Here is a 26715-nt window from a genome sequence, read left to right as displayed (position 1 = left end):
TCGTGAAGCTTTTAAAACACCTGTTGGTTTTTACGTCTTATATCTGGCAAACCAATGGTTATCCAAAACGGCCGTGTGGTGGTGCATTAAAACCACCTCTCTGGTCAGAACAAATACCAGAATCTAAAGTTAGAAGGAGGACATACTGGCTGCTGCATTGTTGTCAGTGAAGCCAGCACTTCAACATAGCATGTTTCTTTAATGTTTGATGATATACTAAGGTCATTTTATGATTTAATTCACTAGATATCTTACTTATTGCTCCTTTAACTTAATGTTAGCATCAGTTAGCTAGGTTAGAATGGTCCAGTTGGATAGTCTGTAACTCTGTCTCCTATTAGGTGATTTTTTTTTCTTTAAACAGCTTCCAACTGCTTTATCAAACATAAACTGTGTAAAATAAATAAACAGAGCCAATACTACCTTATTGAAGCCTCATTTTTTTGCTGTGGCCGTCTATTTTTTTATTAGCAAGAATTTTCCTTATTTGGACTAGTGGATTGAAATGCATTAAACCCATATCCTCAGTTAAAGGTTGCCATGGAAGAAACTTGTCACTGACAATTTAGCCCTGCCCTAGAGCACACCCTGCTTTATTGTCCGTTCAACTCTAAATTGAGAATAGTTTTACATAATGAACATCAAGTTTTAAAAGACTTGGTGATTTGGAGAAAAGATCACAAGTTTTAAGTGAAGTAATATACCAAGTGAGAAGTGGGGTTGTGCCTTCATAGATTTGTATACCATCAGACTGTTTTTAAAACCATTGGAGTGCCTGCCTACTGGCTGTTAGAAAGAATACTAATGTATAATATATTGCACTAATCACACTTATCATACTTTGGAAATAAGGATGATGATTTTCATCAGAGAGAAAATCAATTGAAAAAGTAAAAAAACATCTGTTTAGCAGAGTCCGGTAGCCTTATTATGATCTTTATCTTTAGTAATTGTTTATACAAGTTAGTCCTTTAACATTTCACAATATTAATTTGCCTATTGTTAACATAAAAAAGGCATGACAGGAAGGAGACATTAATCGTGTCCAACAGATGCTTGTCTTTGGAAAAACTAAGAAACAAATCTGAAGATTACACAAAAAGAACGTCAACATCCTTCATATACATTAGTTTATAAAATAGTAGTAAGTGTTATTAAGGTCATGCAGAAGCAGTGTGCAGTCTGTGCCGTGTTCACAGAGCCAATACTGCTGTCACACTGAGGCCCCGCCCACACTGTGACGAAGCAGGGAGAGTGCTGAGCTGAGAGAGGAAAGCAGCTTTAATTGCAGGCAGAAAGAAAAGCCAGCGATGGCTTCGCTCAGGCAGGAGCACCAGTATGGGCTCTCCTGTGGAAAAAATAACAAAAACAGCTCTAACAGGACGCTTTACCATGTCAAGCTCACGGACACAGCTATCAGAGCGCTGGAGGCTTACCAAAACCTCAAGGTAGGCTTGCTTTCTCGTTTTCGTGCGCGCGTGTGTTTGGATATGAATTGTCAAAGTTGTCGCGTGAGCTTGTGTATTTTATTTTTATTTTCTCTAACAGTTGCATTTGGTGGAACAGGCTAATTTCGTAGCTGATGAACTAGTAGGCTATGTCTTGTTTTGTCGCCCCACTATAATTAAAGAGCCTAAATTGGAGTAGCCTTACTTGTAGGATAGCCTACTCGTTTTAAGTTTCTTGAACTGAATCAGCTGGGTAGCCTACATGTCCGCAAACACATCAGTAGGCTACTGAACTGTGTGATTGTCGAGAACGACGAGCCGTCAGCTGTTTGCTGGGAAACCTTCCTCAAGCTTCAAAGTAAAGCAGAAGCGCCTGCAGTCTGCCAAGTTCTCTAATTGACATAGTAGTTTGACTCATAATTAGCTCCAACAGAGACTATTAGCACGCAGGCATCTCTGATTGTGTCATTTAAACTCGGTGATAAACGCGTTACAGCATAGTTCTGTTTACTGGACAAATATGTAACCTGGTATACTCAGGGTTAAATGTAACTATACCAAATAAAAGCCTGTTTTTCTCTCTTTCCTCAGGGATCTTTACCGATTGAACCCACGATTTGTTTCAAAGGAAACCAAGGGGTAAGTTCATATAAAAAAAATCAGCATATTGTGTTCATTAGGTGTTATAAATAATGATATCAAATCTTACAATGAACAATCACTCAAAGCTACAGCCATGTTTTTTTAAACAAGTTCCTTGATACAAACCAAGTGATATTCATCTGGATTAAAGAGCAAATCAAGAAGACAAAGTGTAGTTTTGTCAATAAAGCAATGTATCACTGCCACATTTTTGAAACAAAAATGTTTATAAAAAACATATTCTCCAACCACAGACAAGCTTTTGTTCAACATACATTGCTGTTGACTCACACGGCCCACCATGCTGCGGCTCAGAGGGGAGATTATAGCCGCTTGTCTCCAGCAGATAGGAGGCATGCAGGTTACTGGGTCAGGCTGGTGACTGTGGAGAGGCTTTGTTAGGTCAGTGAGCAGTGCTGGGAAAAAGACTAGAGGGGAGGGAGGGAGGAAGGGAGAGAGAGGTGCAGAGTGTCAGAGCCAGCAGAACGGTAAGGACTTATCATGAGTCAAAGACAAGTCTGCAGACACTAAGATTAGCCCAGTGCAACTTGTTCTTGTTTGGAAAAAATACATCTTATTATTACAAATGTTCCTGTGTGCATTGACTGTCTGTAATACACAAAAAGACACTAATGTGTCAGTTATAATTCTGTGCTCGTGCAGGATGTGGCCTGAACTTTGTATTTTTTGTCTTGAGTCAGGAGCAGCTGTGTCCTTGGGGTGTAATTTACTTTTAAGTCAAATCAAATGGTACAGAGTGTTTGGAAAGAGCTGCTGCCAAGACATGCTGAGCTGCAGTGCTGGTGGGTTTTGTTAGGTTGCTTGAGTGGTAAAACTTTATTAAACGTGTCCGATTTTTTTTTTTTTTAACCTAGTTTGAGTGTTTTTGGTAAATTTATGAATTAAACTTTGCATTTTGTAATTTGTTGTTTCCATTTCTTAGGTCAGAATATTTTGGCAAAACTGCTTGAATTCGCAGGGAACGATGCAAAGAGGACAAAACTCTGAACACTTTTTAGTGATGGAAGCAACAAGCTAAAAAACAAACTAATGTTTCTAAAGTGTTGACTTCTGTAAACTTTTGGTATAAGATTAAAATATATTTTTTTCTTAATAGAGAATACCGTTAAAAAAATACATGATCATCTAGGACAGACAGTTTGTTGTGCCACATGTTCAAAAGAGAGAAAGTTAAACAGCTTTTATGTAATGCTGATCTGTTATTTTCTCTCTTTTGGCAATCATGCAAGCGAGACGTTCAGGACAGTGCTGTTTGAATACCAAATCGCGACACTAGACCTGAGCCCGTTATTTTTTGACACAGTCTCATCGATGCATATGTACTATCATTGTGAGGTCTGAGGGCTTCCAGGGACTTTTGAACCCCTCCTTATAGTTTCTGCACTATAAGATAAAGTTATTAGCCAAATAAGTGTTTAGAGGTAATCGCAGTAACCATAATGCTCTTGATTACAGCGTGAGGCATCATGACTTCAGTTTACATTAGCTTTCCCTGTCGCTCTGACTCAGACAGTCATGAGCATGTGTTTTTCTCTGTTATAGTGTGTGTGTGTGTGTGTGTGTGTGTGTGTGTGTGTGTGTGTGTGTGTGTGTGTGTGTGTGTGTGTGTGTAGTGCTGGCACACCTTTCATTGCTTAAATGGATAGGCAGATAAAATGAACTCCGGCCTGCTAATTCTGCTCCCCCACTTTTGTGTGTTTGCACAGAAATAGAGAACACACCTTGTTCGTTGAAGTGGTGTGTGTGAGAGAAAATGATACTGAATACATTTTTAGGTGTGAAAAGCTGCAGATTGTTGTTGTTTTTGCTGTGTCCTGTGTGGCCTGAAGGCATGATTTATTCATGTCCTTTTTCCTGTCCTGCCCCCTCTGCCCATTGTGAAGCTGTCTTTAGGACCAAAGTGGATCTCATGAGGATCCCTCTGTGTGTGGTGTGCGCTTGTTTGTTTGCCTTGCCTGCACTTTTCCATTACTTGCTTTTGATGATTTCTTTTTCTGAGCTTTATTTTTTTCTTTTTGTCTGTGAGTGTGTGTTGAGGCTGCCTGAGATCCCCCAGACTCCCCCTCTGAGTGTGTGTTTCCTTTTTCTGAATTTGAATAACAATGTGTGGGGGAATGCAGGCTGTTTTTTGTCCCCCTCTTTGCGTCAGCCGAAATGAAGTGAGTACAGTGGGTCCAGATGTGTTGGGGCCTGCCCTGAGGGTTTGTTTGTGCCTCACATGACAGAAACTCCCCTGCTGTGGATCTAATGGAGTGGAGACTGAGATGGAGAACACTGCAAACATCATCCATTTAAAAAACACCAAGCCATTTATGCTCAGACCAAAGTTTGTGGTCAAAACTTTTATCTGACAATTGTACTTTATATTGGAAACATTGATATAACTTCAGAAGCAGTAGGAGCTGAATTATCAAAGACTACAGCAAACAAACTGTCCGTTTACTTAAATGAAAACTTCAACTCTTAATTTGAGCGTGAATAACTTTTAAACATAAAATTAAAGAGTACATGGAGGGCAATTGTAAATGCAAATGAAAAATAAGAAGAGCTTATAATTATTTCTGGTTCGTCCAAGGCTTATACCAGTGTCAGTATCAGCCTCAGATACTGAATAAAACTAACTAAACTAAACTAAACTAAAAAATACTCAGCTCAATACAGTGAACTGATGACACAGTCATTTAGTTCTCCTGATCAGCTGGTTATGGTTAAATTATCACCAGGTTAGAATGTAATGCTAATGAAAACTAATCCAATGTCATCAGTGTTTTTTCACCAACATTATGTTTACCCAATACTCGGGTTTAGGTTTCAGAAATTATCAATCAATCAATGTTCATTTGAATAGCGCCAATTCCCAGCGTTAATCCATCATGAGCGCAGCACTTAGCAACATTAAGCGAAGTTACAGTGGCAAGAAAAAACTTCCTTTTAAGAGGCAGAAATCTTTGGCAAAACCAGACTCATGATAAACAGCCGTCTGCACAACTGCACCAGGCTTGAAAAATGGGATAAGGCGATAGAGTGGTGTCTGAAACAAATCCTGCTTGTTACTGTATAGTACTGCATTAAGCGTAAGTATGAATGCCACATGTACAAGTGTGGGTTGTCAGTAAGGGCGCACTCACACTAGGCAGTCCGTAACCGTGCCCAAGCATGCTTCACTCTAAAGTCCAGTTCACTTGACCAGTATGAGTGCTCCGTACCGTGCTCAATCACGGTACACTTCCATGGCTCTGGCATGCTTTGAAGAGTTGTGCTTTGGCACGGTACAGTTCATGCACTAGCACAAGCCAGCAGGCACACAAAGTGGACAGCCTTTATTATCCAGAAATCCTGGAGTGTTATGGCTGTATTTCACTAAAATTACTCAAAATAAGCCACAAAGTAGCTCCTATGTTCTCTGTGCTGTTCTTCGATGTGCGGACGCGGACAACTTTGCTAGTGTGAGTGCGCCCTTATACATTGTGCTAACAATATGTGATTTTAGACCCTTTTAAGGGGTGCTTCAGCTCATCTCAGCACCTTAAAATAATAACAGGGGCATTGCGCCCACCAAAGTATTGGAAGACAGACATTATAATTATATATTTTAGCTAACATTGAATTATGTGTAATAATTTGCTAATGCCATACAGCTAAACTAAAAAAAAAACATACCCCTCTCTCTACTGTTGATTTAATCCAAAAGTCACAATTGTACCATCAGATCTGCACAGACAGAGAGTGAAGCGACAGGGAGCAGTGAGTTGCTGAAGTTGTTATGAGAACATCAACCCATTTAAATGTGTGAACATGTAATATAATAAGTTATACATTAAGGAACAGCATTTTAGCATTTTCTAATTCAGAAGTTTCAGCGCTCTGGTTGGCAAATTGAAGTTAGTTGTATGATTATGTAGCATCGTGTTTAATATTAATAAGTAGATTAGAGCTGCATGAATCTAAGGACAGGAGGTGAGTGGGTTGACCATTTTTAGACTATAACTATATCAAAGGTAATAAGTTGTGAAACACAAAAATTAAAATTAAAATTCCCTTTCAGGGTGCAGAAGAAAATCAAACCCAGAGGTCAATGATGCTACAGGTTGTTTTTGTAAGAAGATAATAAGTTGTAGATTATTTTACGCAACAACAAAAAAAGATTAAATTAATTAGAAAATGATCCAGCCTATTCACTTTAGTAAAAGTATTAATTATACAGTGTTTTGGATTGTATTGTTACATGTAAAAACACTGCATTCAAAACTTAGATATAATGGTATTGGCTGATCAACGAGTAGAGTGACCTATTGTGCTGAATGTCATACAAATTAACATACAAATTATAATTGAATTATAATAATGATATTTGTACGAATTTTATGCGTATTTTCCATTGTCTGACCCTGAAATCGCCCCTGGTGCTAACAGAGGAGAGATTGTTCTGAAGATTTATAATGTTTAATCACTGGTGCTTATAGTTCGCATCAGTTTGCATTTTTTTCTTAAAAGCCAGGAATTTAAAAAAAATGGAATGCACAGTTCTGATAACATATTTATTTAAGGAACGTGAGTGTGCAAGACCAAGACAAGGGACACTCTGTCATTCAGCTGCAGCAGCACTGTGCTCGCTCTCACATTAACCATCTTGGAGATATGGAGCACATCTTGGCTCACTGAGGAACCTTTCCTGTCTAATTCCCTCATGTGAAAGTCCACACCATAAGCTAATGAGGCATAAAAGGGTGTTTGTCCTACCCAGACACACAAACACCAGCACACAAGCACATCATGTTATGGCCCTGCATTTCTGTAGAAGATCCCACCTAGCTTGGGGGGGATAGAAGGAGGGGCATCTGTCAGACACAGTGACCCACAATTTGTTGAAGTTGACAGTCTGGCCCTCGGGCACCTGCCAGAGACGTATCGTTCTTGGCATCAGAGGGTGAAACCTTGGGGGAAGCTTGTGCCACAGCACCCTTCTTATCCTACTCCTCCTCCTTCGTACCCAGCCTCCTCTCCCTAAATACTGGAGCTCACATCTCTGGCAGCAGCTCTGTCCCTGTGTGAAAATGCAAATGAAAAGAAGTGCAAGGTGATTACAGGCTGGGGCTTGATTACATGCACTGTCTCCCACTCAAGGCAGCCACATTAATCACTCAGTGGCAGCATGTGGATCACAGCGAGAGAGGAGACGCTGTGTAGCTCCAAGTCCTGACTGATTGACTGCAAGATCATAAACAACATACATGTAAAATCTCTAGTTTTTTAGTTCTCTGTGTACTATCCCCTGCCCCCTATCTCTTGTTCTTCCACTCTCGGCTGCAGACGTAGACACAGACACACATTGTGTTTTGTATCACTGTCCCCATTGTGGCGTGGGGGCTCGTCTTAAATGGCATGTGTCAACTTGTGTCCCTGGGAAGGATTTTGCTCTTTTGTTTGCAATGTGGTGAAGAGAAGTTGTGTTAACTGAAGTGTGGTGAAGATGAGGGTGGTGTCTGGCTGTCTGTGAGTCTCTAGAGATGTTTGTCTGATAGCTAGACTCTGGCCTTCCTCCCTCCTCCTCACCCTCATGAGCCGCAGGAGAGAGAGGAGCCCACACTCATGAGCCGCAGGAGAGAGAGGAGCCTGAGCTGTGCCCCTCGCTGCTCACGCTGGATTAACACACACGCAAACAAACACAGAGTTTGCATTAGCACCCGGCCAGCGTGACTTACCTCCTGCTGGTTACAGACAGCGGTGGTGGCGACAGGTTTCTCCCCCCTCCTCCTCCTGCACCTCCTCCCTCTCCTCCTATCATCCAGAAAGGGGGAAGCAGTGCCGTGGCATCCCACTCTGGAGCCGAGGAGGCCAGAACAAAAGCCGGCCTGTTTTCAGAAGGCCATTACTCAGGCTGCAGAGGATGTGGAAACAATAGCCTGCATGAGATCTACACCCAGACCCCACATTCACCCAACAGCTAGCAGGAAACATAAGCCCTCGTGCTCCGACAGCAGTCTCTCACAGTTTTTGTCCAATCGACGTTATAGTTTGATTAAGCCAGGGAAACAGGATGATCACGCCTTGTGTCTGTAACTTGATGAGACATTTATGATAGTTGAAAGACTGTAGCTCAGTAAGACAGCATTGCCTCTCAAGCCGACTGTTGTGACTTTTAATTAATAAAATGAAGTCTTAAATGTTAAAGAAAAGGCTATATATGTGTTTCTGTGCAACTTGACAAGTATTGCCAAGTAAAAAAGCTGAGTGGTCCTGTGATTACAGACCTCAGAAATAATGATTTTTTAAAAGTCATAGGTTACATAAGCTTGTGTGTCCATAAAAACTGAGTCATAAAGCACTCTTCTCATCTTAAACAACATCATCATGTCACCCACTAGCATGCAGTCAGTGCTCCAGACTTTATCTCGCTTCACACATCACCTCAACATTACTCTATGCAGACTTTTTACTAAGGTACTGGCAGGAACAAATCAGTTTCATGTCAGGGTGAACAGGTAAAGTTACCTGCTTTGCATACATGCCACAGATTACAGTTCAGCAACAGCGCCCTTATAAAGTTCAGCCGTCATATCACCTCTGTACTTACGTGTTGATGTTCTAATGTTTCCTGCTCATGACTCGTCTTGAGTTAATTGGAACATATGGAGGAATGGAGCCAATAGCTTTATATGTCAAAGATAAAAAAATAACTATTTTTCAGGTCTTTTCAAATTTTTTGAGATGTTACAATGTTAGCATTAAATGTCTTTATCTTTACACTATTTTCATTGCATAGATTAAAACATAACAGAGGCAGGTTAGGAACATTGGGAATGGTAGAGAGAGGTTTTATACCCCTTTGCTGTTGGACATAAGTATGAAGGCATGAAGCTATTTAGGTGTAAACACAATCACAGAAATCCCTGCTCATATAGTATTTCTGGTTTTGGCTCTGAGATGCCATTCAGTTCAAAACCCAAAGAAATAAAAACATTGACTCCTCAAACATTAAGCTGCTGCTGCCTGTCTTACTCTGATCTCTTACATAAGCAGGAGAGGTGAAAAGTTGAAATTTTATGCCATTTCCCCCCAATTTTCAAACATGATTAATATTGCAAGATCATCACTAAACATGTTGGAGGCCTGAGGGAATGCATGTGTGCTGATTCACGATGTGTAACATGGAGGGGGCATCCTGATCATACAGAGATATAGAAGTTCAGTAAGTGACATTCAAGTGAACACTGCAGCATTTCAGTCTATTTACGCTGTCAGTTTATTTCTGACACAGAAGACACAACGTCTTCTGTGGACTGTGAACGCAGATAAAAGTGTTTCCATATAATAAACCTGATTAGGCCACTTCAAAGGATTGAGTTTGATTGATTTACATCTCTCACTTGTAAGCTTGTTTACACATTTAATGTTGGGACAGTCTTGACTTCGAGATTTGTCTATGGCCTGGTGACAAAAGGTGACTTTTGAATTCATGACAGACTCCATGTTTATATCAGTGTGATTTGAATTATTTAACACAAAAATGTGCATTAAGAAAAAGCCTTCAGAATAGTTTATTTTGCTTTAAATGATTATTTTGATGGCAATTATAAAACTTAAAAGGAGGTGGTCTATCTGTGTTGGAGCAAAATGTATTGTGAATTTTGAAGACCAAGAAAAACAGATGGATGCCCGAGGAGATGCCAAGAGTAACGCCTGAGAGAGAGATTAATGGAGGCAAAGAAAAGACAGAGACAGACAGACTGGCTGGAAAGAACTGGGAAAGGCTTGATATTTTCTGTTGACCTAGACAGAGGAGGAATCATTGGAAAGACAGAAGAAACAGGCAGGACTGTCAGAGCTGCTTTAATTAGAATGAGAATGGGGAATGTGGAGGGTGATGGGCAGATTCAGGGATGAGACCGGCTCTTCTGTTGGTAAAGATGTGAAGTAAGGGCGGGGGGCAGAGTTTGGGTTAAAGAGTGAATTATTTGTTGAAACACTTGTCAGATTCAGGCTCCTCTAGGTTTGCCGTTTGGCCTCTGAGGGTCAGTGAGCATTATTGAGGTCGAAGGTCGATCCCAGAGTCGAGGCCAAATTGTCTTACATTAAACTCTCTAACTTGGACACTTTAGAGCAAATGTTTTTACACCTAACCATCCTCGTAACTTTGTTTGCTTGCTTTGTTTTCTATTTGCTCCATTTTAAAGTCATAAAGATCAGAAGCATCCTGTGGATTTTCTGAATATTTAACTTGAAAGAAAGACTATAAATATTTCATTTTCCATGGTCAGTTGAGTTCTTTCAGTGCCCAGTCCTTTGTTTGAGTGCCTTTCTGGGTTTGAATTGCCATGTGTGCCTCTCAGGAGAATGTGCTAGCCAGGCTTTAGTGTAGCTGGACATTGAAGTGCTTGTTGTTGTTTGCTCAGTGGGGGTAGTAGTCTGCCCATGGAGGTCATATGGGCAGCCATCGCTGGATAAATGCCAGCGAGAGCTGCTACGTGTATTGAATAACCAGGCATTTGAAACGGCTGGAACCCTGTGACGGCACACAACACAATTCAAGAAACACAGAATCCATAATGTATTAATTGTTAATGTGGAGGAAGATTTAAGGAAATGTTCTCTGCCCGAGGGGCACAAGACTTTCTCAAAAAATATTCAATTTGAACCTAGAAGTGCTTCAAATCTGCAGATATTCTCCAACAGTCAACACTGAAAACAAATCCTCAAAAAAAACAGTTTTATTTTGTGCATCCCAGAAAGGACTTTAAAGACTTGGATCCAAACAAGACCACCCTAGTTTTATGTTTTTGTTGGGATCTTATATTTTACAGATGTGCTTTCATGTTATGTTCTTGAGAAATAATAATAATAGATTTATTATTTATTTATTCAATGCCTTTCAATGAACCCAAGGACGCTTTACATACCATCATCAGAAATTACAAGAAAGCCCCTCTGTTGTATTCAATCCATCTTTCTGCTGCCTTAATACCTCACTGGAAATCCGAATTACACTTACTGTGAATATTGGATTTGACTGGAATTCAAAACATCAAAAAGACTTTTCACCATCTGTTAGGTCTGTAAAGAGTAATCTGTGTGAACAGCATCTGCCAGGTGGACAGTGAACCTTTCACATAAGATATTCCTCCTTCTCAGTACAACAGCCAAACTGTCAGCCACCTTAATCTCTGTCTTGTTCCTCTTCATGGAAGACTGTGATGTTTGGTCATGGGGATTAGGGCTGCAAGTACCCATTGTTGAAATTATAGATAAAAGACGACAATTTGACCCATCTAAACAGCTTGTTTTTCCACCAACAGAACATCGACAGTAATATAAAACTAGAAAAGATGGAATTCTCACGCTCTTCTTTTAGCTCTAAATTTGGGCTCCACCATCTCTTTATCTTGTAATCCACCACTACATCTTCACAGGCTAGTGGCTAATCCTGTCTGTTTACAGATGTGCTTGTTAGCTACAGTTGTTGGGACATTTTTGTATAAAACCTTTCCAGTAACTGTATGTCTTAAGGCCTGCTCAGAGTTCCCCACATTAGCTTAGCTTGTTAGCATGATAACATTCTGAATATTATCCTCTGTTGGGTTGTTGAGAAACATTATCAAAACATTTTGTGTTAGATCAATTAATTAATTTTTTGGCTTATCATTTCAGCAGAACATTTAGTCATGCCATGCTCAGCTGTTTCTCTAGCTTTTTAACTAACTCAGAGTTTCACAATCAGAACATTTTCCTTAACAGATTTGTATCTGTAAGATGACAAAGACAAGCTTGGAGCTACACTGTGACATTTGTACAATCTGTATTTCAAACCTCACATTGGCTGTTAAAATAACAAGGCCTTAAATGCAAGCTTTTTTCCCCCCAAAGTTTTATTTTGGAGCTTTTTTTGCCTTTTAATTGGAGAGACAGGACTGTGGACAGAGTAGGAGGAACCACAGGTCGGATTCAAACCCGGGCCGCCCGCTCCATGGCCTTCAGCCTCTGTACGTGCACTAACCACTCGGCAAACAGGGGCCTCTTAACTAATTCTTAAGATTACATTGGTCCTTATCCTTTGGTATGTATCATGTGAAATGTTTTAAAAAAGTGTCTTACATTGTGATATAATCCCTCTGGTTAGCTTCCAAAATGAAACAACATGTTTTCTGACCTTTTTCTATTACAAACAACAAATGACATTATTAGCCTACAGCCTTTGTTGTGTATTTCTAAAGGGCTGCACAGGGGCACAACATTATAGTATCCAGGACAAGACACATAAGCTATGTAAAACATGCAGCATGCAGGCAGGTCTGTATCATGAAGTGCTATCATAGCTCAGCTGTATATGGTTTTAAATTCCTGTGTTGAAAGCCAGCGTGTACGGACATGTGCAGCAGGCTGATAAGAAAAAAAGGGTCATCACCTGCGTTGCTTAGTTGCACACTGGCAGCAATTTATCTGAAGTGACGTTTAAAGCCAGAAAAGAAGCAAGCACCCTGCTGAATGTTTCCTGCACAGCAGTCACTCAATTAATTATTAAGATTCAGTTCAAAAGCTTTTAAAACATTTGTTCTGTTTGAGTTATGTTCAAAGTAAAAAAAAAAACATTCAGTCTGGGATTCATAAAGCAAATCTAAAAATACATGTAGATTGGATTAGAAAACTCAAAACAATGACTTTGTTCAAGTTGTGTAAAATGTCAATTGGAAAAGATGAGAATAGTTTCCTGTAGTGTGGACATTTACAGCAGGATACTGGTACACTGTGTAGAAACATTTGAACCATGATACGATTTTGTCTACAGCAGTTTGAACAAGAATATAAATAAGCCTATAGCTTCATGTTGAAAACGGCATCTTTCAATTTAGGGGCATGTTATTATTAAAATCACTTAAGCTTTACCTCACTGTCATGCTAACAATAATGCACCTTTGCTATCATGGAAACAAGTGAAGATTTGCGGAGCTACAGTGGGTAAGCCAAAAGAAGACATCACTTCAGTTCTATTATGAAATGAAGCACTCTAAGTTTGTCACACTATTGCACAAAGAAAAACAACCCATTTTAGTGTTATACTTCATTTGAATTGTGATTAAAAACACATTTGGTGATTCTGCTTTACTTTGGCGAAATATTCCAAATATTGATGAAATGTTTTAACAAGAGTGCCCAGTGAGATGCCTTATTCACATATACGTATGGTGGGAAAATCTGTATAAACCGGAGATTGTAGTGCAGAGAAGCCCAGAGGCATGTGAGAGCACAACAGGAGAAAGTAGAAGAAATCCCCTGTGATAACTTATCGCCTAGAGCTGCTTCACCCTCTATAAAAGATGGCCAGCTGCCCGCATCATGAAGAAAGGGATTACTGTGAAACTGCCAACTGCATGCTCCAGCAGTGAAGACAGTGTGGATCCCCTGTGCATGGTGACTCTTTACTCTGACATTAAACTGAATTAACTGTACTTACTGTAGGTTGTGGCTAGCTAGAGTCTCTGTCTGTATCCACGTCTCTTTCTTTGTCTCACTTACATGCCCCTAAAACCCTTGTAGTGCTTTTATAGTGCTGCAGATTTCCCATAAAGCTGAATGAAAATACCAGAATTCTGCTTTCACAAACGTCCAATTACATTTTTTTTAGTGGTCAATTCGGCATTTTTCTGATCCTTATTCTTTTTTGATCTGTTATTATAGGTCTGTGTGTGCTTTCTTGTGTGCATTTGTCAGCCCTGGAGGTTGCCGCCTTGGCTCTGTTGCGCTCCACTGAGTCTGCCAGGAGATCTCATGGACGCCTCAGTGGAGCAAACTCTTAAAACACTGTTTACCCAAGGAGATTTATTTATTTAAAGATACAGAGCTGCTAGTCTTTATTGAAATTCTATGAAAACAATATGTGCAAGCAAATTGCGCTTTTGTTCCCCCATTGCTTTTTGGGTTTCTATCACTTTAAAATGTTTTTGAATCTCAATGTATCTCATGAGTTCATCCATCACAAAGCGAGCGCTCTGTAGTCGTACAGCTGCACTGAATGTTTTCGCAACGCAAGTTCTCATTATCTCCAAGATAGATTTGTCTCCCCAGTGACAGTCATGTCATGCGTGAATATTTTTCCCCTCACCCTGATGGAAGATCCACATACAAGTCATCTGGATTCAATACACTTTTTTAAACCTCTTGAGTCTCAATAGTCAAAAAACGACCTAACTGTAATGAACAAATGACTGGGGGAAATTTGCTTTAATTTAACAATGATTAAAAGGCTTGTATCCAACATCCTATCTAATGTGATATACTTCTGAAAGCACAATCGAATCTGAATGTGTGGGAATGAACCTGAGACGGATTAAGTGAACTGAGTGGTTTGAGTGGGAGAATCGCTGGAAGTAGTGTTGATCTCTTCTTGTTTTCCTTCTAACTGGCCAAGCCAGCATTGAGTGCTGTGAATGTTGGCTGGTCAGGTTTAGATGCACAGCAAAGTGTTAATGTTGATGCATTTTGCTGTGGATCTCCGTGTTCCTCAGTGGAAGGATTTTCATGATTTGGCTGAATACCTCAAGTTGTGAAAATCTGTTGGGCAGCCAAAGACTTCAGTACATTCATGCAGTGAGTTGCTAGCAGGCTTTCAGTTGTTGTTTTCTTCTCCTTTTTTAATTTGGGGTGGGGGGTTGGTTGTGAAATAAAAGTTTTTGGCTCTTTTTGATGACATTTGTTAGAGTCTGTTCCTTGCTGTGAGCTTTGAATTTGTGAAAAAATAAATCAGATTTATGTTGATTACAAAAACTTTGACTTTAATAGCCCTGTGTTCTTGGCTATGATGCTTTTGGCATCAAATTGATTCTGAAATTGTGCTGAGTAGATAATTGCTTTTCCCCCATAATACGCTGACAGTTAAAAAGAAAAAGACACATAACTAAAAAAATAATAGAGAAACGGTGACAACTTTGAACAAATGGTTGGTACCGGGCTTGAGAGACAATATAAGCGTTCTTTAAAATGTGTGTTGTATTTATATATATATTTATAATGTGTGTTGTATGTTGTATATGAGTCACAGGGTTTGAATATGTTGGTGAATGTTACTTCATTACGTTATTTAAGTGTGCAGCCTGTATGTTTTCAGTAAATCTGACTGTCTTCTGTTTGTCTGCACAGTACATCAAGATCCCAGCTCCCACACCAGAGTCCCCGTCTGCTCTTCGTGTCTTCACCTTCTACTTATCCAGCGACAGCAAAGATCAACCTCAAGCCAGCTTTGACTGCATCCATCAATATGTTTCAAGGTATGGAGTGCATGTATTCAGGTATTAAAGCTCGTCTGACACCACTGCTGCAGAGGAGCTTATATTTTCCGCATCAAAGCTTTTTAATAAGTGATACATTTTACAGTTAAAGGAGAGCAGGATGTTTGTGTGTGTAAAAAACAAAACAACACTACTTATGTATTTACAGGACCAAATTAGATTATAGAGCAAAAACTAAATAAAGTACTCTTTTAATTTGTAAAACTTATTTTTTACTGATCCTGTCACAGACTCCAGAAATATTATCTAAGTGTCATTTTTTTTAAATGGGTCAAAATAAAATAGATTAAAAAAATATGATGGTAAATATTTACTGCAAGAACTGTTTGATGAGATTCCCTGTCTGTGACTAAAGTGAATGAGACTTTGTTTGTCCTGTAAGATTTGAGTGTGCTTTGAGGGCATCATAAAGAGACAGCCTGCTCACTGATTGCTGTATACAGGAAGGGGCAATCATGATTTCCTGTGTATTTCTGGGCTGAACCTCTCATTACTGAGACCTAAGATGCCTTGTTTATGTACGAGTGTATATGCTTGGAAACAGAGGGTTATACTCTGTTTCTGCCGCCTGCTGCCAGATGGCTCACTATGGTCTGAACTTGTTCTGGTTCCAGTCTGCTGCTGGAGCCAAAAGAAACAGAATAAAAGTGTGAGAGAAAGATCCAGCTCTCTGTGTACCCAGTGGTTTAAAATATTGAGGGTAATGGGGATAAATGATCACTGGTCAAATATAAACTAAAATTAGGTGAAATAGTCCCTTTGGTTTAATATGACTAAACAGATTTGTCATCACTATACATCCTTGATTTATTTGTAGACTCCATGAAGCTAATGTTCACGTATTTAACTCTTTTTTAATTCTTACTTTTTTCTAAGATGATCCTTGTTTAGTAAGTATCTCAGCTGGAGCCAAGCTAATCCTAGTGGTTTTCCACAGACTTTATCCTGCTTTGAACCAGAGTATCTGGCTTTCTCACATGGAGCTATATCGAGCCTGTGACATAACATACAGTAACCATAGACCTGTCTTAGCCAGATCCCACCACAAAGCCACTTTGTGCTGCGTGGACTCAGTGTTGGTATGCAGTGCTCCGGTTAGCTTATAGCACTTTGTGTTTACAGTGTTGACTACTCATCCAACGAGAGGCATCGCGGTTCAACGGCTCTGTGTTTGTGTTTTGCAGTGACGGCCGCGAGCAGCTGGAAGGTCAGGGCGTCATCCAGGACAAGATCACAGTGTGTGCCACTGACGACTCATACCAGATGACCCGAGAGAGGATGTCTCAGGTGGAGAAAGACAGCTGGAGTCGCTCCGCCATAGAGATCAAACCAGGAACCACACATCCAAGTAAGAAGTGATCAGAGATCTCAGTGACAGAAAATCAGAGGATGGTTCACAAACAGTTTTTCACAAGGAAATGTGAAACAGCATTAAACATTTATAAAGATAAACAAATGTAACAAACAAAAAAAAGACAAGAGCTAAAAAGTGGACATTGACCTGCTTTGATTCTTAATGAAACCGAATGAGGATGTTGCATCTGTGGTTATGCATGTGAAACTTAAACTCACTCCTGTCTTAGTATTATCTGTACTTGTAGAAGTGTCTTCTCTCTAAAAGCCTGGCCTTCTTTTGATGCATAACCAAGAAGTGAAGTAAATAAATACAGCCACAACTTTCTGTTGCATTATTCTTAGCGTAATGCATTGTTGAGTCACAAGAATGGGTAGGAATCACATCACAGTAAAAAATAAACTTAATAGAGGTGTTCCCAAAATAGAAAAGTATCTCTTTATGCTGCAACGTTTGTATTTCTTTTTTTATCACGTGCCATAGCTTTTCCTTTGATCATAATCATCCTGTATACCAAATAGCATATTAATTATATAGTAGAGACATGAGCTGGCAAGTTACTTAACTTTTCGTTCTTTTTCTCTCTTTGCCGACCTTTTCTGTGGTTATGCAATATTGTTTCTTGGCCCCCTGTGCATGTGCTGCAGCTCCAGGGAAGCTGAAACTCTGGGTGGTTTAGACCAAATTTAGACAGTGAGGATTGTGTAATACCAGGTCTTAAGGTGAAGATGACTCAGAAATGTATATGCCTGTAGGGGAACATTTAATCACTTCACTTAATGTCTCCCTCTACCAGCCTCAGGAGGGACTCATAACAAGTGAGCATAATATCAGGCATGCCAAAACCTATAGAGGACACTCCATACAGTCCAAACTATAATTATTACATAAGTCTGTGTGTTTCTATAATGATAAACAGCTGCTAGAAGACAAATGAAACAGCGTAGAGTTATTATCACTTGGCAGGATATACTTTTGTGGTTGAAAGGAAAGCCTTCTTTTCCTGTCCCTCTCCCCCTCTCTGACCTTCAAAGCACAGATTAACCTGTAATGGGATTAGCACAGAGAGGTAGCTTTCACTGCTCCAACATGCCCCATCTGTCTGCAGCAGAGATGTAAGCAATGATCAATGGGCTGTTTACATCTGAAGACAAATAGCTGCATGTCAGTATGTACATGGAGATGGAGGTAAAGGTTAGACAAAGATCCTCTAAATGCTCTCCCATCACTCAAATGATTGTCAAGTTTGTGCAGCCCAGGGAGTGATCACACAAGTTAAGAAGGTTGAAAACTTCATGCCTTTATCTCTTTACTGTCTCATCTGATTTTGTATGTTGGCTTTATTTGTTCGTGCTTTCGTTTCACATTTCACAGAGTTCTTGTTTCATTTCTTGCTCAGGGCTTAGGAATTAGTGCCAGTGGGCCTGAGTTCAAGTCTCTCTAAATGTCAGGAAATTAAGAACAGATATCTTGTGACTTTCTGAGATAAGGTTGAAGGATTTGTTATGCATGTTAAACTCATAGTCATTTATTCAGGAATCTTTTAAATTCTTTATTTCGTTTTTGGTTTGCAGGTAAATGTGTCAAGTTCAGCAAAAGGCCAGCTCCTCTGTCTGTATCAGACAGCAGCTGCTTTAAGCCTACCAACAACCGGAGGAATGGCGCTGTGGCCATGCCGACCCAGAAGTCCTTGAGGGACCGAATCATCCACCTGCTTGCTCTCAAACCCTACAGAAAACCAGAGCTGCTGCTGTGGCTGGAAAGAGAAAGAGCCAGCCCCAAAGACAAGACTGAGCTGGGCGCCATACTGGAGGAGGTAAAGGAAAAGCTTGATATGGTTTAATACAACAAACTAAATGTCTGTCTGAAAAAGAGAGACAGCTGCTCTCCAGCCAGTTAACACATGATCATGTAGTGAAAGAAGCAAGGGGCCATCCACGGTTTAAATAAAGTTTTGAACTAATTAGGAAAGGATTCATTTATGTAACTTACATTTTGAGTAACTTAAATGATGATTGTATATTTGTTCTGTCATTGTGTCTGTATATATTGACTACCCTTGTGCTGGTTGCTGTGTGTGCATGCATGTGGTTTCATGTATCTGTGGGTGTGTGTGTGTGTGTAATTAGGTTGATGCTGTAATTGTCTCTGCACAGATTGTGTTTGCAGTGGGGCGGGCTGAGATAGATGTCCTCCAAGAAAAGGCAGACAGAGGAGGTTAGAGAGGAGGTCAGAGCCTTGGACTCTCAGATGAAAATAGAATCAGAGAAAACGAGTTTTACTTGTCAGGACTGTGGACATGACACTATCAGGCTCTCCGGGACTCCAGTCCATGACAGTATTTCTATTTGACTCAATTATTAAAAAATGTTCTGTGCAGGTCCCCCCAAAAAAGACCCTGCCAAGATATGATGGTAACAAAAAAAACTACAGCTGTGATATAGGGTTGTGAGTGTGCATCTAATTCTACATTAAATTCAGAAGAGGATTAACAAGGACCATTTAAGTTACTGTTTGTGAGTTATACCGTCATACACTTTTTTCAATATCTTTTTGGTAAGTTATTGTGACACTAAATGTGTTTCTGCCATTATGCTGCCCTTAACGGTATATTCACATAGATATGAAAAGAACTGGCACTTACATTTTTCATGTAAAAGCATTGGTTTGTATTTATCGCTTGTTGTGGACCAAACAAAAAGAGTTAGCGGCTCGCTGATAACCATGATGGTAACCATGATAACCGTGGTGATGGTAGGGACCAAAAACAGAGCTAAAAGAGACTGAGGCTTAGACTTAAAATTTCCAGATGGCTAAGAACTCCAAATTAGTAACAATCTTGCTCTCTAACTGCTTGCTGAATGATTAAGTCATTTTTTTGGTTTCTTCTCAAAAAATGGTGCACCCCCGTAGTGGTCCAGCCATCTGTAAACCAAAGAGTTTTGTTCACTTTTTAAGGGTTTTTTCATGTCAAAGTAGAAGTTATTGTTCATTGTTCTTTCAGATGATTATGCTCTTGGTGAATTAAATCATTAAATAAAGACTCTGATTCTCTGGGAGTTTAACGTATCATCATGTGGTGTATTGTGTTTTAGGTGGCAAAGGTGAATCCGAGAGACAGCAGCTACCTGCTGAAGGATGACCTCTACCGACACGTTCAGAGGGACTGGCCGGGCTACAGCGAGGAGGAGAGACAGCTTATCAGCAGGCTGCTGGCCAGGTGGGTCAGATGCACAAGATAAACCAAATGAGGATGCCACCTCTGCTGCTACAGCAAGCTGATAATTAAATCTACCTCTTACATTAGACAGCCTATAGGTCTGCTTCCCACACTCTCTTTGGGTGTAAATCAACTCGCATAAACTCAACATGCTTGTACTTGTCAATCCAAGAATTTGTTTTATCTTACAGTAATGCTCATCCTCTCTCAGTTTTCCTGTGTATTCACATAACTTTGCAATGATGCTTGTGGGAAATGAATGTTTAACATTTTACCATTGGTGTGTTCTTTGGCCCACCTTTCTCTATGTTTAACAGAAAGTTGCAGCCACATATCAGCCACCAATCAAGGAACTCCCAATCAAATGTATCAATACCCAGGAACTCAGAAGATACAGCGCTACATCACAGCACAGCCAAAAATTCTGTAGTGGTAAATAACCAGAATGTTTTTCATTTAACTCTGAACATAAAAGAAATGTAACCATTTATTTCTATGTGCATTTTATGTAAATAAGTATGTTTTATGTTTTGTTTTATTTTGTGTGTTTTATTTCTGCTGAATTTTGGACTGCATATGGAGAGTCAGTTCACTCTAGGGTTCAATGGTATTTCATATGTATTGTAACAGGAGTGTGTACTATGAGGAAATGTATAAATAAATGTTGATTTCTCTCTTCTTTCCCCAGAAACGTCCTGTGCCTTTTGACTCTATGGAAAAGCTTGATATTAAGAGACAAAGACTTTTGGACCAAAGGTTGCAACAGCAGCCTGTAGTAAATGAACTCGTAACCATGAAAGGACCCAGCATTACAACTCCTAACCTCAACCCCAGTTTCCACACAAAGACTGAGTTCCAACAGACAAGTACCCACACTGGTAACCAGAATGGTTTGCCAGCGGGCCACTGTGGCTTTCCATTAATGCACAAACTGTCCAGCACATCTGTTGCACCTGTGTCACAGAGCAAAGAGCAGGAACCCAAAGCAAGCAGCCATCCACCTACGCAGGGTGACTCTGACCGCACCAACAGCCAGCACAAGAAGAAGAAATCTAAAAAGCACAAAGACAAGGAGAGGGAGAGGTTAAAGGACAACAAGGGCAGTGAGTGGATAGAGACAAGTCCTGATCTCAAGCAGAACCTGGACAAACTTGATAGTAAGAGCCTTTTTTTAATGAATGCTCTCCTTAAATCCTTTACTAACTTTAACTGCTTTCATAACATCAAATATTACAGTGGAAGTGCTTTCCTTCTGGTGGTACTCATTGTGACATTGCACCTGTCAGTTCCGTGAAATTATTTATGACTTCCCTGACTATTTTTTTGTTGAATTATATATCTACTGTTTGGCTCAGCCTAATCTCCCAAAGCTCAACCACACACAGAGACAGATTTGAAAACTATTGTATGTGAGGTCCTACACCTGACAGGCTGCTGGTGTATTAATACAGCGTTATCTCATGAGCATGTCAGTGTTTGCTCCCTGAAGCTCCCTCTTGGGTACACAGTGTGTTACATGGCTGATTGACTCAACAACAGCCCAAGAAGAGCTTTGGGTCTCTGAGCTGGCATGTCTCCTGATACCCACAAGCTCTTAACTCGTCTGCACAGAGACCAACTCACACTTACACACTCACACTAAGTTTTGCAAAACAATAACACATTGCTTAAGACTCAGGCCATGACAAAGTGTTATGTTTGAACTTGCTCAGCTTCAGGTAATGTCATTTTCTTGATCAGGTGGTTTTATTTTGTTGCAGATCCTGAAATCACAAATGCTGTGGCATCCGAAGAGAAGCCTGATTATGTGATGTAAGTGTAAAACGTGCTTTCACATCTTTTAGTGCTAATTGTTTAATGTGATATCTCATTGTAGAGTATATACCAACAAAATTAAGATAAGTTGGCTGTAAAAAAAGAGTTTTCAAAACAAACATTGAGCTTCAATTTGCACATTTAACCATTGCTACAACCACATTTTAATTGCCTGATTGAATTATTTAACTTTTTTCATTACTTGTATGAATGAAATATTTACATAGCCAACTGTTTCTATTGAATTGTCCATAAAGGGGCCTGTAGCTTAACATGAAGAGAGTTTTGGCCTTATGCTTCCATCTTGTGTCAGAAATAGGTATTGCACAAAAAGAAGGGGCATTTAAATGGGCTCCTTTGGTGAACTAGCAGGAATGTAATTCTCCCTGTGTCCCCTCGTAGCACGTATGGCACAATAACGAGTTTGGAGCAGCGTCAGAGGTACCAGGAGGATTTCTGTGCAGAGTACGGGGAATACAAAGACCTCCACTCACGCATCGCCACCATAACTCACATGTTTGTTCAGCTGGGATCCAAGATGAAAAGTTTGTCCCCGGGCACAAAAGAATATAAGGTACACAGGAAACATATAAAAGTCGATCTGAACTGATACACAGCACACGATGCTGAATTGCTATATATGTTGACGTGTTATTGTAGTATTGCACATATTTACAATGGAATGATTTGTGTTTTAGATAATGGAGGACCAAATATTGGAAAAGTATAACAAGTATCGGAAGGTAAGTTAAACTTTAAAAATGATTAAGATGTACCTAGATTTAAAGAAAATCACTGGAATATTTTTATGCAGAAACTCCATCCGACATGTTTACAGACCTACATTTAATTAAGCAGAAACCTACGCTGATGCTTCCCTAATAATATTTTTATATTGAAGAAGTGAATGACGTATTATTAAGGCTGTGTCCAAAGTCATTCACTACTCCCTACGTCCTACCCAGGAAGTTCTCTGTTGACGACTAAAATGTGAGCACAAAATACTCTGTCAGATATTCCTTGCTGTCTTGTTTGAGGCTGATAATGAAGTCACTGCTGTTATGATTGTCACCCTCCTCTTGTCCGTCTAGAATTTTCCTTTGGATCGCAATGCATTATGGTATATATTTGTTTGTTAGGGACCATGGGTTGTACACAATGCATTGTGGGATACAATGAGCCCACTGTATAGAGTATAATAATTCTCACTCATAATTCATACATCACTAAAAATGGCAAATTGACTATATAGCTAAATATATTGTGAACTGTTTCTGACTGATTTCAGTCACACTCTTACAGTTTTAAGGAATATATTTTTGACCCCATAGGAATGTATTTCTACAAATAAGAGTTCAAAGTTCATAACTGGCTTTGAATCAATAAGTCTTTTACCTTTATGAGCTGAATAAACTGCTGTTGATGATTTTACTGAATGATTTGTACAAAGATTTGAAACAGAAAACACATCCCATTATCAATGTTTGTATAGATGATTACTAGAATTCACATCAATGATGAAATATGTTTGACAGGAAGTCACTTTAATGAAGTCCCCCCATAATGGACAAGTCAAAGCAGTATTTACGTCATATTTACAGTGAGAGGTTTAATCAAACAAATGAAATGTTACCTTCGAAGGCACAAGTGTAATGATAATTGTACTTAGAAAAACAAGTTTTGTTTGATCATTTTAAGGTGATGAATCAGAGATATCTACATAAAAGTCAGCAGTGAACTTATACAGGAAGATGTAAATTGGGATTTACTCACATTGATTTCACCTTTGTATCATTGATTTAGAAATAAAGAAATAGACTTTTGTAAATAAATTGAAAACTTTTTTTACTTACAGTTTTATTTTTGTGTCTCTCAATAGAAGTTTCCGGGCTACCGGGAAGAGAAGAAACGCTGTGAATATCTACATGAGAAGCTGTCCTACATCAAACAGCTCATCGTAGACTATGATGTTTCCCAGGCTTCTTCATAGCGCCGGATCTCCTCTTTATCAGATTTTTTTTTTTTTTAAATATGGAGCCACCTTCTTTGCATACACATCATGGGAATCAAATAATGTGAGGGATATAGACTAAGGACTTCAATACTGCTTGGACCACATATGTTTCGGAGGTACTATTAACATGAATCAGTAGCAGATGTTCCTGTGTTATTTATAAGTCTGATTGTTGTAATGAATCTCTTCTGAAGAGATGTCTTGATGTGAATACTCCAACGGAGAGACCAAAAACATTAGATCATGGACAGCATCTGTGCTCATCAGATTGCCATACAAGTGTCAGTGTAAGCCATTTTTTGGAAACATGTACAAATGTAGCAAATCTGATTTTGACCTTTGTTCACTTGGGTTGAACTTTGCTACAGGCAATTTCCCCCTTTTCATTCTTTTTTTCTTTTTTAAAATAAATGTATAAACTTTGTAAAGAAGCAGCTGAAAAAGAGTGTCCCTTTCAACCCCTATCAAAGATATCTCACTGATATGTGATTGAAAAAACCCACTGCAAAAATAATTCTAAGGTTGGAAGTTGTTTTATCATATTCAGCCTTCACATCATGTTATGTAAATGTTAAGGATTGAGTCACTTGTTCATGGTGCACTTCCCTTTGACATTTCATGCATTTATCTTGAAGCAAGACTACCTTACAGCAGTCGCTGAATCATCATCAAGATATTGAAACTTGATTTTAATAAAATCTCAAATAACAATGGTTTACTGGAAGTAAGTGAAACAATGTGGGCATAAAAGGATAATGGTCTGAACAGTGAACAACACTTGTTCAAAAATTGCTATGGTTTTTTAAGCATCCTAATTTGAACAAATAAAAACTGGTTGGACATGTCAAGAGCTGCAGTTTCATGCTGTCTCTCAAATTCACTTGTGTTGACAGTATTTGTTCAGAACACCCACTTTTCTTTAAATTTCCAGTAAAGGGACCAATATGACAGGAAGGATAATATTCCTCCCCAAAGCCATTACTGTCATTTTAATCAGGCGCAAAGTGTAATTCAAAGTATTCAAAGCCACTGGAAAGGTGTGTCTGTCTCTTTTTGGGTTTCCTCATAACTACTGATGTATTTATTGAAAGCCACCCGCCTCTGTGTTGTGCTAATGGTCTGCTCACTTTGAAGGGTCAGGTCTTGTAAGGTCAAAGATTTTTTTCTAAAAGCAGCTCGGGGAAGTGGGTGCTGCTATGATAGGATCAAAGGTTATTTGTTGTTTGTGGAGAGTTCATGTGTCAAAGCTGCTCCTAAGTCCTTTAAATGTTGATGCTGACATTGCAACAAAAAGGGACAGTCGCCTCTTCAACACTGAATCAGAGTCTGAAATGTTCCCTGTTATGAAAGAAAACACTCGATCCTGGTGGTACATTGTTGCGAAGGAGTAAACCCTAGTTTGGGGAACATGCATCGATATTGCTTTAAAACGTTACATCGGCAACCTTATAGACAGCTGTGGTACAGACTGTAGCCTGGAGGGTTTATATGCTCTTCAGTTCCCAGTTAATAATCAGTGCGCGGCCCATATTTTTTGCGCTAATGCCAGTCTGAAAAAAGAGTCCTACAGCTACTTATATCTCCACTCAGACTGTAATCGTCCATTTTGATTACAGTTTTTTTGTATTGAATGATATCACACAGTCAGTGATTTAAAGCCTTAAGATGACACTTTGAGAGGTCAAAAACTCATACTGCCAGTATCAACAGTCTCTTTATACACACACACACACACACACACACACACACACACACACACACACACACACACACACACACACACACACACACACACACACACACACACACACACACACACACACATGATTTCTGCCTTACATTACAACAGTTAGCTGTTCCATTTGAATCTGTCTTAGCTATTTCACTGTTCAAATGAATGCCAACGGTGGCTTTTGTTTGCATTTTTAATCCATATGGTACTTTTAGTAATCACGACCGGGATTTATGGTCTTTGATACTGAGCAGTTTGGTTGGTAGACTGTCTTCAATGTTTTTTTTTTTTTTTTACATTACAAGCAAAAATACATTGTTAAAAGAATTATCCCTTTCAGGTAGTGGAGGGAAGTAAGGATTCTGGATTAAAGGCCATAATTATCCACTAATAATGAAAGAATCACCGGTGTTGAAGACAGAAATTTCCATAACCTAGGAAATAAACAGATGAATTGTATTTGTCAGTGCAAGACTTAAATAAACACTACATTAATAACTTGGGACTGGTGGTGGATATTTAAAATGTACTGCACAGTAGATTACAGTTTATATTTACATATGTGCTGAAGGGATAGCAAGCCACAAAGGAGGCAGTGAAGAGAGGATGCTTTATGAACTGCATTTTAAATCTGTACATTCTCTTCCCTGTTGTTCAAGGATTTAAAAAAATAAAACATGAAAGTGTTGGTTGCTTTGGCGTGTTCTTGTGTTATAATTGGTTAAAATTTTGCTCACTTTTCCATGCAGGTGTGTCTTGTTGCACAATGGTTCTACTTTGTCAATGTCTTTTATCTTGGACAGTGTAGGTCTATCACCATTCATTTTCAAACCTCTCTTCTAGAGATAGCCGTAGGACTAATAAACTAGCCTGTAAAAACATCTTGTCGTTGCGGGTAGCCTAAAAAATCATCTTGCTGATTTTTCCATCTAAAAAGTTATTTTAGGTTTTCAATCATTAGAAAAACAATAGGCCAAAGGGTGAGAAGAAATGCTTTTACTGAACCGGCTTGTTGCGGCATAAAAATATGTTTCATTAGCAATGGAGCCATTAATGACAGCTCACTGAATCCTTCAAGGCTACGCTACTTCAACCACAGTGACCTCGCTTTTCCTTTCACCTTGATAGAGAATCCCCTAACATTTAAAAACCTTACAGAGCCTTTCCTTACTACAACAGTGAGTTTATGTGT

The 26715-nt window shown here is 39.3% G+C and overlaps 1 protein-coding gene across 1 annotated transcript; it reads left to right on the top strand.

Annotated features, from left to right (window-relative positions):
• Window positions 1–1267: 1267 nt before the first annotated feature.
• LOC132975643 (RNA polymerase II elongation factor ELL2-like) lies at window positions 1268–26216 on the top strand. Its single transcript, XM_061040349.1, has 12 exons — window positions 1268–1448; window positions 2040–2087; window positions 15240–15367; window positions 16573–16736; window positions 18317–18558; window positions 19838–19962; window positions 20280–20394; window positions 20651–21119; window positions 21723–21774; window positions 22180–22351; window positions 22476–22520; window positions 23657–26216. The coding sequence occupies exons 1-12, from the start codon at window positions 1311–1313 to the stop codon at window positions 23765–23767; spliced, it is 1809 nt and encodes a 602-aa protein (XP_060896332.1). The 5' UTR covers window positions 1268–1310; the 3' UTR covers window positions 23768–26216.
• The last annotated feature ends 499 nt before the right edge of the window (window positions 26217–26715 follow it).

This window comes from Labrus mixtus, chromosome 1 (assembly GCF_963584025.1).
Source record: "Labrus mixtus chromosome 1, fLabMix1.1, whole genome shotgun sequence".
In the NCBI taxonomy this organism is placed as follows: domain Eukaryota; kingdom Metazoa; phylum Chordata; class Actinopteri; order Labriformes; family Labridae; genus Labrus; species Labrus mixtus.
Note: the sequence above shows the minus strand (reverse complement) of the source record. Positions and strands in the feature narration are given on the sequence as shown.

Coding starts and splice junctions, on each gene's coding strand:
- LOC132975643 (XM_061040349.1), top strand. CDS start 1,311: ATGGCTTCGCTCAGGCAGGAGCACCAGTATGGGCTCTCCTGTGGAAAA. Junction 1,449..2,039: donor AGGCTTACCAAAACCTCAAG/GTAGGCTTGCTT, acceptor CTCTTTCCTCAG/GGATCTTTACCGATTGAACC. Junction 15,368..16,572: donor ATCCATCAATATGTTTCAAG/GTATGGAGTGCA, acceptor TGTGTTTTGCAG/TGACGGCCGCGAGCAGCTGG.